Source organism: Carassius carassius, chromosome 6 (genome assembly GCF_963082965.1).
Source record: "Carassius carassius chromosome 6, fCarCar2.1, whole genome shotgun sequence".
NCBI classification, from domain to species: Eukaryota; Metazoa; Chordata; class Actinopteri; order Cypriniformes; family Cyprinidae; genus Carassius; species Carassius carassius.
This window is the reverse complement of record NC_081760.1, coordinates 26,088,597-26,102,781: the sequence shown is the minus strand read 5'-3', so window position 1 is coordinate 26,102,781 and position 14,185 is coordinate 26,088,597. Positions and strand designations below refer to the sequence as shown.

At 36.0% G+C, this 14,185-nt stretch overlaps 1 protein-coding gene across 1 annotated transcript; it reads right to left on the bottom strand.

The window, feature by feature from the left end:
• Nucleotides 1–3,213: 3,213 nt before the first annotated feature.
• Nucleotides 3,214–10,426, bottom strand: LOC132142544 (transmembrane protein 184C-like). The gene is made up of 10 exons (XM_059552500.1): nt 9,907–10,426; nt 8,953–9,083; nt 8,802–8,838; nt 8,293–8,498; nt 7,641–7,715; nt 6,977–7,070; nt 6,542–6,654; nt 5,973–6,072; nt 4,587–4,758; nt 3,214–4,407 (listed from the first exon to the last, which is right to left on the bottom strand). The coding sequence occupies exons 1-10, from the start codon at nt 10,021–10,023 to the stop codon at nt 4,109–4,111; spliced, it is 1,344 nt and encodes a 447-aa protein (XP_059408483.1). The 5' UTR covers nt 10,024–10,426; the 3' UTR covers nt 3,214–4,108.
• Between the last annotated feature and the right edge of the window lie 3,759 nt (nt 10,427–14,185).

Here is a 14,185-nt window from a genome sequence, read left to right as displayed (position 1 = left end):
GCCCAACTCAATCCGAGCAGCTGAGTCCTTAGCCATCTTTAAGAATCGGCTTAAAACCCATCTCTTCCAACTTTATTTTACCCTCTAACTTTAGCACTCAGTTTTGTAATTCTATTCTTAAAAAAAATAATTTTCTGTTCTATCGGTTTTCTTTTTATTTATTATATTATTTAAAAGCCCTTGCTACGTGTACTGTGCTTAAGCTAACAGAGACTTGTTATAGCACTAATATTTCATTGCTCTTTTGTTGTTTTTGATTGCTTCCATTGTCCTCATTTGTAAGTTGCTTTGGATAAAAGCGTCTGCTAAATGACTATCTATCATCTGACTATTTCTATCTATCTATCTATCTATCTATCTATCTATCTATCTAAGCAACATGCTAATAATTTTAGAAACATGCTAGTCACATGCTAATCATGCTAGAAACATTCTAGTAACATGCTAATCATGCTAGAAACATGCAATCGACATGCTAGTCGCATGCTAATCATGCTAGTGACATGCTAGTGATATGCTAGTTGCATGCTAATCACGCTAGAAACATACGAAAAACATGCTAGTAACTTGCTAATCCTACTAAGAACATGCTAGTGACATGCTAGTCGCACGCTAATCATGCTAGAAATATGCTAGTGACATGCTAGTCACATGTTAATCATGCTAGAAACATGTGAACAATATGTTAGTAACTTGCTTATCATGCTAGTGACATACTAATCATGCTAGTGGCATGCTAATTATGCTAGGAACATGCTAGTCACTTGTTAATCATGCTAGAAACATGCTAGTGACATGCTAATCATGCTAGAAACAGGCTAGTGACATGCTAGTCACAATGCTAATCATGTTAGAAACATGTTAAAACATGCTAGTCACTTGCTAATCATGCTAGAAACATGTTAACATGCTAGTAACTTGCCATTCATGCTAGCAACATGCTAGTCACTTGCTAACCATGCTAGGAACATGCTAGTCACTTGCTAATCATTGTAGTAACATGCTAGTGACATGCTAATCATGCTAGAAACATGTTAACAACATGATAGTAACTTGCTAATCAGACTAGCAACATGCTAGTCACTTGCTAATCATGCTAGGAACATTCTACTAACATGCTAATCATGCTAGAAACATGCTAGCGACATGCTAGTCGCATACTAATCATGCTAGTGACATGCTAGTCACTTGATAATCATGTTACGAACATGCTAGTGACATGCTAGTCGCATGCTAATTATGCTAGAAACATGTTAACAACATTCTAGTAACTTGCTTATGTTAGTCACTTGATAATCATGTTAGGAACATGCTAATGACATGCTAATAATGCTAGAAACATGCTAGTGATATGCTAGTTGCATGCTAATCATGCTAGAAACATGGGAAAAACATGCTAGTCACTTGTTAATCCTGCTAAGAACATGCTAGTGACATGCTAATCATGCTAGAAACAGGCAAGTGACATGCTAGTCACATGCTAATCATGTTAGAAACATGTTAAAACATGCTAGTCACTTGCTAATCATGCTAGAAACATGTTAACATGCTAGTAACTTGCCATTCATGCTAGCAACATGCTAGTCACTTGCTAACTATGCTAGGAACATGCTAGTCAATTGTTAATCATTGTAGTAACATGCTAGTGACATGCTAATCATGCTAGAAACATGTTAACAACATGATAGTAACTTGCTAATCAATCTAGAAACATGCTAATCATGCTAGAAACATGCTAAAAACATGCTATTCACTTGCTAATCATGCTAGGGACATGTTAATCATGCTAGAAACATGTTAACAACATGCTAGTAACTTGCTAATAATGCTAGCAACATGCTAGTCAATTGCTAAACATGGTAGCGACATGCTAGTCAATTGCTAATCATGTTAGGGACATGTTAGTCACTTGCCATTCATTGTAGCGACATGTTAGTGAAATGCTAATTATGCTAGAACATGCTAACCATGCTAGAAACATACGAAAAACATGATAGTAACTTGCTAATCAGGCTAGCGGCAGTAACTTGCTAATTATGCTAGGAACATGCTAACGACATGTTAGTCGCATGCTAATCATTCTAGAAACGTGATATCGATCTACTATTTGAAATTATATAATACATTTTCTGCCCCCATATCTTGCATTTTGGGAGCATTCTAAATGCATTTTATTAGGTTATACTGAATCATGAGCAGTCAGTCTAGCTAGTGTTTAAGCACTCATAACTCTGTCCATACACGGTATGATAACTGTATGTCTAACTTACACTGTACGTACATCTGCACTTTGTTGCATATGATGAGAGAATTCGCGAGTTTCAGCCAGCACAAAACTCTGGGGTTTCAACAATGACTAGTTTGAACACCTCTGCTTTGATTGTTTACCTCCTAAGCTCAACAGAATCGTGTGTGATTGATTATAATGAGCAATGCTGAAAAAATGCAAAAAATAAAATATGATGTAACTAAGCAAGTCTAAATTTAATACAGCAATCAACACTTTATTTTAAGTATTAAAGTTTTATTGAAAAACAAGGGGACCCCCAAAGTATATATTTTTTTGGGTCCCTTAATGCTCATGGGAGGTCCCTTAGGTACCTGGCATATGTTTTTGGACCGGTCTACACTTGAGTGTACACATTTTAGTGAACCAGTAGAACTCTTCGCACTGGACCTCACGAACAGCACTGCCAATTACACTGGATCTGTCATCTCTATAATTCTGGTTTTAGCTTATTTTATTAAGATTAAGAATGGCTGGGGGCTGATGATGTTACGAGGGAGGCTGAGGCACATTTTACATTAAAATAATTCCAGGCATGAAAGTTAGTAAATTATGATTTCTGGGTGAACTATACCTTGAACTCGGGTGGAAGCAATTGAGCAGAAATACTCAAAAATACTCTATATCCATTATGTGAAGTTTAATTATTCGTGACAACCACTGTTAGATAAGGCAATGCCACAGCAGTACAAACAATTGCAGAAGATGCATCTCTCTGAATGGATCAGAGAGACACATGACAGTTCATAAAAACAAATAAATGGGAATATTTCCCACAGGTCCACATCCGTAATGATAAAATGATCTGCCCTTACTGTTATACTATATCTGACATTTAGATTTCATGTGCAGCTGCTGTTAAATCTAACCGATTTTTGAAACAATTAATGTATAATATATATATATATATATATATATATATACAGATATATCTTAATAGCAATAAGACAACTTTGGCTTATAATAGACATTGCATCATTCCCCGAGGTGAACTTAAAAGTCAGTATTCTAAATTTTAAAATAATTTTCTTTGTCTAATCATTAAAATAACCAAATCATAAAAACACAATTAAAACATATACTTTTTGAGAAGAACATAAGAACACCAACATATGTATTTGTTTTGACAATTACATGAAGCTGTTCATGGCATGTAGTCCAGGAGAGGTTGCTAAGCTCTGAAGCGAAGTAAACAGAGATATGGGTGCTTCAGTATTTTGTGCTTTAGAGCCAATGTTCGAACTTTAGTTGCTTTATCACATGCATATATTCCGCTGAAACAAAATGTTGCAAATCTCCATGGCATCCTGGCAATTTCATATTACGGTCAATGAACAAGGTGCTGCTCCATGAAAAAAAAAAAACTTAAATTGCATTTACATTCACAGATAAAAATGTGAAAGTATCACTGATGTCAAACAAAAAACTCGTAAAATTACTTGATGATAAAATCCCGGGAGGATGTCAATGATATTCTAAAGTAGAATTATCATTACATAGAAAAAAAAACATTCATAAAGCTGTCTTAAAATAACCATGATCTAATGACGAGAAAAAAAAAAATTAAAACTGGTATTGGGGAATTAACTGTGCTTCACTCTAATGTCAGTTTATATTTTGGTCATGTCTTCAGCAAAATAATGCCAAACATAGTTAAAAATGGAGGACTAACACACTACCCAAGTCCTTCATATATGTTCTTGCTACCAAAGCTTCATTGAGCCTCTCTGAACACAAAGTATCAATAATTAATGGTGGCTGCATGTAATCGAAACGGTAGATAATGCACATTAGATCATTGTGCTTTAGCTATTTGTGATGTTAAGTGATGGATGCATAGTCTGAGCCTTGCTGGTCTGTATGATCACCAGATAGCACAGTAGGCATGATGTCATCAACATCTCCTTCCCATGGTGCACAGCCAAGGTTGGCGGGAGCCGAGATGGAGTGGGGCGTTACAGTGTGGCCCATGCCCTGGTAATGGCCCTTAGGGGATGGAGGAGTGGAGGACGATTCAATGGCTGGATCCTGAGAACCAGCTGACAGCAGTCCTGTGTTCTCGTCCTGGAATGCCTCTTCACCAAAATATGTTTTCCTTGGCCGACCCATGACAGTTCTCCCTGAATTTACAAAAATAAAAAATAGAAATAGGAGTCGGTATTGACACAGATTCCTCAAAGTGATTCCTGTTCAGGAACTGACCTCCGAGGGGTAAAAAGTTTAAATTTAGAATCCAAAAAAAGATCCTAGACCCTCAAAACATTCACTGCATATAAGAAAGGACTGTGTCGTGACTTACCGACATTGCGCACTTGTTCCGAGATATCAGCCCGTACATCAGAGATATCCCACATGGCCAGGAAGGAATCAAAGCAAGAACCTTCCTCTGCTTCCTGTACGTAGGGCTTGTAAGTGAAGCTGAAGTGATGGGCAATGGCTGCTAAAAACATTTCCACACAGATGGTGAAGTCCTGTGAGAAGACAGAAAAACAGACCTTTAATCTTAGAGGAACACTCCACTTTTTTTCTATCATTTTCCAACTCCCCTAAAGTTAAACAGTTGAGTTTTTCCATTTTCGAATCCATTCAGCTGATCTCCAGGTCTGGCGGTAGCACTTTTAGCTTAGCTTAGCATAGATCATTGAATCGGATTAGACCGTTTGCATCTTGCTCAAAGATGACCATAGGGTTTCTATATTTTTACTATTTAAAACTTGACTCTTCTGTAGCTACATTGTGTACGAAGACTGACGGAAAATGAAAAGTTGGGATTTTTATAGGCCGATATGGCTAGGAACTATACTCTGATTCCGGTGTAATAATCAAGGAACTTTGCTGCCACACCATGGGTGCAGCAGGTGCAATGATATCGGCCTAGAAAATCAGAACTTTTCATTTTCTGTCAGTTTTAGTACATGATGTAACTACAGAAGAGTCAAGTTTTAAATAGTAAAAATATAGAAACTCTTTTGTCATTTCTGAGCGAGATCTCAGAAATCTGATTAGACCATTAGTAGGGGTGCACCGATAAAGATCAGCCGATCATTAATGCGCATCTCGTCAGTAAAGCCGGTTCTCTAATCAGCAGTAAATTCCATCAGGTGTGTGATTTCACATAGAGCAGCTGTTACTACACAGAGCCGTTGTTAACTGACTAACTGTGCAAATCCACGTTCATTATCAGTGTTTATTTGTGCAGCTAGTCAGTTAACAACGGCTCTGTGTAGTAACAGCTGCTCTATGTGAAATCACACACCTGATGGAATTTACCGCTGATTAGAGAACCGGCTTTACTGACGAGATGCGCATTAATGAACGGCCGATCTTTATCGGTGCACCCCTACTAATGGTCTAATCAGATTCAATGATTATGCTAAGCTAAGCTAAAAGTGCTAAAGCCAGACCCAGAGATCAGCTGAATGGATTCAAAAACTGTAAAAACTCAACTGTTTAACTCCAGGGGAGTTGGAAAATGAGCCTATTTTCAAAAAAAGTGGAGTGTTCCTTTAAGGTTACTTCCACTTTTGTAACCAGAAGTCCATTAATGGTGCTGCAGTAACAATGGTATGTTGTATTCATGGTAAGCATGTCAAAGATACATAACTATAAGAACAGTATTATCAAACTGGTGTCTCACTAGCCCATTTGTAAGCCTCTAACGTTGAGATCCAAGTACAGTACATACCTGTAGTCCAGTGGCTACAGCCTCCACACTCTTCCAGTCCCAGGTGTGCGAGTCTGAGATCACACCAACCTTCACTAAAAGCGCAATGACCACAGCTTGCCTAAGGCAGATAAAACAACCCATTTAAACTAAATATTAGATTAGCATAATTATCATAAAAATGACTGGTATTGGGGAATTATAGAAACTATAATTTTCTATAATTCCCCAATAAAGGGAATTAATGATAATTATTAATTTTAATGTTTTTTTTTTACTTTAATATAAAATTTAAGATCTTAAAAATAATTATATAGTACTATTACGATATGTCTATTTTAGAAATAATTTAATTTTAGATAACATTACTGTAATGTAACCACAATTTATTTTATTTGTATATTATATTTTAACATCAATTTTAAAACTTAAACTAAATTTTTTTTAAAAACTTAATGGTTATTTACTCAAATTGTGCAAACCCGATGCTACATAGTGTTTTTCTAGAAAACTGCCCTGTTCCACTGGAATTAAACTTGGAAGTAGCTCACAATTATTACAGTGTTCTGTGTGTGTAGAGAACTGTTTACCAGAATGACACAAAAACCACCAGCTTGACACAGAGGAATTTGCCCACAGGTTTGATAGGACTCAGCTCTTCTCTCAAAGCCTTGTAGAACAGCACAAGACAGTACATGGCAAACTGAAGAGAGAAAATTGTATTTTCAGGTTACGGTTTAATTTGAAGCAACAACAGTGACCAATTATTGATTGATCATGCTCCCTAAGCTGTTCACTTTAATGAGCAGCATAAAAACAAATAAGGAGCTGTGAAGTCTCATTTGTTTTACTTCACAAAAAAATGAGTTTGTAAAAACCCATAAAGATGGCTCTGTAAATAGGACTTTAGTTACATTTTATCTTCCTTTATCTTTATCTTCTGGTTCCTGGGTGGAACTGCAGACTCACTTAGCTCTCATGACATAAGATCATGTGACAGTCTTCAGGACAAAACAGGTACTTACAAGCTGAGAGAGATTGTTGACGATAACCAGATACGTCCAGGCATTTTTTGAACTGAAGTTTCCTTCATCATAGACCCCGCAAAGCTGACAAATCCTAATTTGGCAGGACAGAAATTATGCAAATGTTGTGTTTAATAAGCACAGAAACTTGTGCAGCCATTAGTGCTGACCAAAGAGGTTTGTTGATGCTTTCACCAACAGAAATTACTCTCAAATGTCTGAGGTCAGTCAGGAAGACTTTAAAGAAAGTAACAAAAGAATCAAAGAATCCTGAAAACAAAAATATTAAACAAGCAGTTTTGTTTTACACTTTAATAATAATAATGAATGTTTCTTGAGCAGCACATCAGCATATTAGAATGATTTCTGAATGATTTCATGTGACACTGAAGACTGGAGTAATACAGCTTTTCCATACAGGAATAAATTACATTTTACAATATAGTCAAATAAAAAACTGCTATTTCAAATTGTAATATTATTTCACAGTATTACTGTTTTAAACAAATAAATGCAGCCTTAGTGAGCATGACAGTTCTTTCAAAAACATTTAAAAAGTCGTACTGACTGCAAAGTTTCTTTATATGGTATTATAATAAATATGACAGAACTGATATTACACCTATATTAATAGACTACAAAAAAACAAATGAATTACACTTACAAAGCAATGATTGTAGTGACAGGTCTCACAACGGTGTACTGCAGAACTCCCAGTTTACATCTCAGCAAAAGCACTCTGTTAAGAAAAAAAATCAGTTAAGAAAAATGTGGTGTTCTCAATATGAAAATAGAGAAAAATAGGCCATGAGTAAAAAATGTTGCAGTATAAATAAATGTTTTCCTGGCACTGCTTTAAATGAATTAAAGTTAACTTGACAGGCACATAACAGAGCTCTACTGTTCTCTAAAGCAGGCATTTTTTTTTTCTTCTTTTTTTTTTTCTTGGTTAAAACGCTGCTGGTTTAAATCAAAAGACTTTTCACACATTACCACCACTGCCTAACGTACATTTAAAAGTTGCTGCTGTCAGCAGCAATGGCTAAAAGCAGCCAACGACCTCAAGAAAGTGTTCACTCTGCAAGCAATTTAGAAGAAATCTCTTCCTGCTGTCTCTAAACAAAGTCTTTCATTTTCCATCCTTCACTATAAGAAGGGCTCCAAAGGAGAAGATGGCAAACAGGTCATGGAGGCCCTCCACATAAGAGCCTCAGCCATAATGTCTTGTCTTTCTCTTTACACATTATACACATTAAATACCACATCCTGCCTTAAGTTATCCCACTTTCATATTCTATCCATGTGCAAACACTCACTCTCCCATGGGCCACGGTGGGCAGCAGCAAAGAGGGGGGAGATGCTTTTGTTGCTCCTGCACCTCCAGCATCAGCACCAGACTGGGATACTGGTTTCCCAGATAGTTGAGAAGGAAGATCATGAAGTTGTAGATTACATAAGCCTCATAGCACTCTCTACATGTGTCTACATAGATGGCAATGCTGGGATACTTCAATGCAATCCACTGTGAAAACAGAAGAAAGGACCAAGAATAAAGAGATAAACCACAGAAATTACAAATTGCATCAACATCAAAAAAAAAAAAAAAAAAAGAGAGATGAGATGCACATGAGTATGGTCTGGTCCAACTCTTAATGTTATCCAAGTCATGAGCATCTGCAACATCAGGCCTCGCATTAACTTGATTTTCAAACAGAAAAAGGCCAGTGTTCAAGTCAAGGCAATCCTAATTGGAGACCAAAGATCAAAAAGCGATCTGCATCAAATACCAGCATGTTAGCTATCATTGTGATTACATGAGACTCACACTATCCAAGCTGTATATAGGAACCATCCATAATATTCTGAGGAGGAAAAAAACAGAATGAATATGCAGGAAACAGACAGAACAGTTATACCGAATATAATGTCAATTAATACTGCATAAAATCCACTTCTTATTATCCATACAAGAATACCTGATAATAGGTTTTTGTAGCTCAGGTTGGGTGTAGTGTACTAGATGCTGCAAAATCCCCCACAGTGAGATGGGTATAGTCATGAACACAAATATCCCAGCGATGAACCATGCCTTATTAGGAGTGCTAACCTATACGATTATAAGGAGAATACCGTCAGTGTGAACAGATTCTGTTCAAATTATCTACACTAAACTAACAACAATGACAGTAAAACAATATAAATATGATGTTTACCATTTGTGAGTCAAATCTGACTCTCATTTTAGTATTATTTATATACTCTTATAATATTTATTCATATTTAGAATTAACTTTTGTCATTTGTATTAGCTGTTTTTTTTTTTTTTACCTTTAATTCACAAACCGTATTTTTATTATTTTAGCACTTCAAATTTGTATTTTATTTCAGTTAGTTGCCAAGTGTTTAATCTAACATTAATTATATTTTACATTTTAGATAAAGTTTTAAAATTATAGTAATAGTTCTAGTTTTAGTGAACAATAACAACACTGAGTCGACCTATCAGTATATTACGCAGCTTCAAGTTCACTTAAATAGTTCGCATTAGACAATTACTGATAGCAGAACAACACAGATGTTATAAAACTAAATATTATAAATAACATTATGATAGATATATAATGAAATCCGAAACTTGTTTGAAATTAACCAGTAAGTTGTGTCAGAAAGTTTCATTTCTTTACCTATTAATATTCAACCGTTCATTCAATATATCAATTTAAATCATGTATTTTCTATCATAATTCACGTTGGGAAAACAGACGTCCTGTACTATACTCTAAATGGTTTTCATTGCGGGTCAAATTAGACTCAAAACTACAGAAGTCTTAGGACAACAAGCAGGTTAACAACATGTATGAACACATTTTACAGCCAGCGGATAAATATTTAATACATGTAATTATATTTAAAAAAAAAATAGATCTGACCTCTGATTTTTGAAGCTCCCATATACAGAGTGGAAGGACAACCAGGAGCACGAGAATGTAGAGCAGCACCACCAGAGGCCGGATCCACCTCCTCCAGTTCCCGCATGTGCACGGCATCTCTCCCGCTGTCACGGAGCTCTCACATTACACTCCGACGGAGTCTGACCCAGAGGCAGGGACGGACAATAGCCGAGTTAAGTTCTTGTCAGTTCTACTGCTCTAGTTTGGTTTAGATGCATATGATTCGCATAAACACGACTGAGATCTAGATGAATCATGAGTGTTGTTAAGCGCGTCGAACAACCAGCTGATTCCTCCCAATGCTTTCAGCTCTCACAAACATCTCTGCGTTCAAGAGCCGATAGCGTCTACAATAAAGTTAGCGCACGTTTATATTTGATCATCTTTTAGAAGAAGTCATGATACAAAACGCCCCTAAAACTTCAATAACTTTCAAAAAGACCGTGACAGAGAGCGAGAAGTTAAAAAACAAAGCTAGTTAGAACTTCCTGTTGATCTTGTCGTCACTATGGGTTCTTCGCCTGTTTTGTAAAACATTTGTAACGTTTAGCGCCATCACTCGGATAGGACCACTGCTATGGCCTGCAGAAACCATATTCACCAACAACATTTATAAAGGAGATGGTGAGTGTTTCTAACCATATTTATGATTTTTCGTCGTGTGTAGCTCTGTATTTACTAAAATTTTCTTATCCCATAGCCTATATCCATAAACGTTTTTTTTTTAAACGGTGTTTTTTTTCCCAAAGAACAATACATATTTGATCAAGAAACAATATCAAAAAGAGGAAAAGGAAAATAAAAATAATAAAAATATAAAAGACAAATTAGAACAAAGAAAAGTCGCCAGGGGTAAGTATTCAAAACAACGATATAAGATACATAGGCCTACATAAATCAAGTAAATATATTGTAAAGTTCAAAATCTTTCAAAGTTTTTACAGCTTTCTTACTCTATAAGAGTCTCTGATATTGTCATTTAACAAACAGTGTTGTTGTCAGATTTCTGATGGTTCAGTTGTAGAGCATTGCGTTAGCAGCACAAAAGGTTGTGGGTTCGATTCCCAGTGAACACACGTGCCGGCATTAAAAAAAAAAAGAAATCACGTGATACTCGCACTGTATGTAGGAAACAGACAGAACAATTATTATGATTTTTACTTGCTGTTTTGGTGAATCTCTTGACAAAAAGTACAAAAGGTGTTTCCTTAAAATTGTGGGCTACTTTGGTGAGAAAAGCAACGATTAATAGAAAGAAGACTAATACAAAATAAATTAAGATTTATAAAGATTGATATTTTGAGCAAAACTTATTTTAAGACTGCCCTATAACAAGTTAAAGTCCTGTGCAGAACAAACTGCTCAGGCTGAAGGTGCTTCACTAGATGGCAGTGTGTGGCAACACTTTCCATGCAGGACTATCACAATAATCCAGAGGTTCTCCATTCCAGTCCTCGCGCCCCCCATCTCTGCATATTTTGCATGTCTCTCTGTTAACACACCTAATTCAGATAATCAGCTCGTTAGAAGTGATCTCCGTGGATGAACTTTGTTCCCATTGCCATGGTCCCTACACAGTGTTCATTGCTCCTTATACTCCCTGAGCAGGGGAGATCTGTTGAAGTTGACCTCACTTCAGAACATTCAGCATCTTCACACATGGACAAGTGTGACATCATATACCTCTGTAAATAAATACAATTTAAATTCACGTTGAATAGAACACATAGGCCTTCTTTTGCTTCGAACTGGAATCATGGCAGAATATCCTGTGATGTCCACTTCACAGGGCACTTACGTTCAAATAGAACAAACGTCTGAAGCCATAAGAGAAACATACAAAATGTGCAGAGCACACTGAGTCATTCTCCTGTTCCAAATTATAGTGTTACAAAAACCAGCAAAGTCTGTAAGACTTTAAGTTTTATTTTTTTATTTTTTTATTTTTTTAGGAAGAATGCGCCAGGTTTTTTTTTTTTTTTTACCAACCGAACAGTCGTCAAATTACTGTTACTAATTAAGATTCCTGCATGGGGTGTGTGAGGAAATTTGTATTTATTTATTTATTTTCCGTGGTAAACTAACTAGTTCAAAAGTACACTGTGTTTGAATCCCGTAAAGAAGAGTAACACTGCACAGAACCCTAGATGATGCTGTTTTCTCAGAGGACTAAACCATTTTTTTAAAAATATAATAATTTAATGGTTAAAATCATAATTGTGAATAATCTTGAGAGGGTGCAATGAAAAATAGCTGAAATTTAGAGATGTTATTATTAGGGAGGCCTGACATAGCTCAAACCCCGGCGGGACATCCAACTTTCCCGCCGAAGGCATAAGAGTTTCAATTACCCATAAATGTGGAAGACAAGTTTAATGTTTTTTTTACATGGAAACTCAGCTATAACTTGAACTTTCCATAAAGAAAGCAGAGACAGGAGCTTGACCTGTAAAACGCAATACTCTTTATTTATTTATTTATTTACTCAAGAAAGGAATAAACTGCAGCAGCACATAAATAAAGTCAATGCATTATTTGTGGACGGAGGCAGAACTTTTCCTTTATGTCGCTGCACTGCATCATACTGCCCCCCAGTTACAGAAATGGCTCATTGTGATGGGACAGATTGTTCATGAATATTGAATCGATCCTTTTGGCTTTTATAAATTAGTAATTGTTCTCACCACACTCGTGTGACCGCCTTGTTGGATGACTTGGAGGGATATCACTGCAAAATGGCATGCGAGACTGTGCCATGTCAGGGCAGGGAAGACAAACAGGCGGTGTGTTTGAGAAAACTGGATACACATTTAAAGTTTAAACGCTGAGTGACGTCCATAGTTAACATCTCATGTGACTCCCAGTGTGAGAGTTCTGCTTCTGTGTTGCTTTGGTTTTAATTTAGACATCAGTACATGTTGGGCTAAGCGAAGAGAGTTACTGGAGTGCGGTTCATGGCTTTATGTCTTTGTACATATGTGGATTTTGATCTTCGTAAATTGATTTCATTCCAGATAGATACCCTCTGGACAGAAAAACAGAAAATATATGTCTGTTAAACATTTGTCAAACATCTGGCCAAGGATTTATGACAGAAGCGGTGCAAAAATTATTCTATCCAATACTCTTTAGCAGTTAATTAAATCAAATAACCATATATGCTAATATATGAACACACATTAATATAGCACTCTTACCACTTTCCTGCATACATTTCTGGATGGTTTTGAAATCTCTTGCATGATAAAAAGGTTACCTCATGCTCATAAATAGAGGTGACTGCACTGCACGCTTACAGGATAAGACCAATTTATCTGATCCAAATGCCGCTGGTTTCTTGCTTTTTTAAGTACAGTATCAGTGGTGGTATGCAATATCAGAAATGTGTTATTAATATAATCCATGGCAGAGCACAGTCTTATGAAAAGGATACAGCCAGAGCTTATCTATGTGTGCTGATATGGGGAAAGTTTGGCCTTGGAGAGCTTCAATATAATGTTTTTACTCAGAACATGCTTTGTTGAGAGACCTTAACTGACAGCAGGATAAAGTCTATTATCATATTATGTTTTTATATAATGCAGTAATATCCTTCAAAATGAGTTAAATACAGCAGCAAAGTGATGTTTGATTTTTTGTAAATAATCGAGTGATTGTGTTTTGCACCAGCTTTTATTTGAGCTTCATTTGCTTTCTTCCTTGCTTCTTGCTTCCTTGGTTCCCACCAAATTCCTTGGACATAAAAAACATTCCTTTTTCCCCTGGAGGCAGTTTAATAAGCACGAGAAAGAATATCTCAAACCTCGAAGTCATATATTTTCACATTTATGTGATTTCAATAATTTGACAAGACTCTCAACTTGTCTCTAAATTCAATATCCAATTTCATGTGTGATAAAGAATGTCTTAAAACAAACAAAAATATATTTTATAGTAAATGATTAAGTTCATGCTTGTTTAGGCTGGGGGAGTAGGTTTATATTAAGCTTAGAACATTGTTTTGCAGTGATTTTATATCACTCAAAAACATAATTTCCATTAACAATAGAAATGTGTTACTGTTAGTGTGGTATGAGGATGAGAAATTAAGTATAAATACATAAATGTGTATAACTCTGCAGTAAATAAATAATGTTATTTTCAGAGGAATCATGTCTGAGACCAGACCAACAATTTGTCTATTGTGCTTATAAATATGCATCATCTCCATTATACAGAATTCTTTATTTACTTAGAAAAATCCACACAAGCAAATACA

Excerpts from the sequence above, each read along its gene's own strand:
- LOC132142544 (XM_059552500.1), bottom strand. The coding sequence starts at position 10,023 with ATGCCGTGCACATGCGGGAACTGGAGGAGGTGGATCCGGCCTCTGGTG. Across the intron at positions 7,071-7,640 it reads GTCACTACAATCATTGCTTT|GATTTGTCAGCTTTGCGGGG; the intron begins GTAAGTGTAATT and ends CTGCCAAATTAG. Across the intron at positions 4,759-5,972 it reads CTGTAGCCACTGGACTACAG|GACTTCACCATCTGTGTGGA; the intron begins GTATGTACTGTA and ends GTCTTCTCACAG.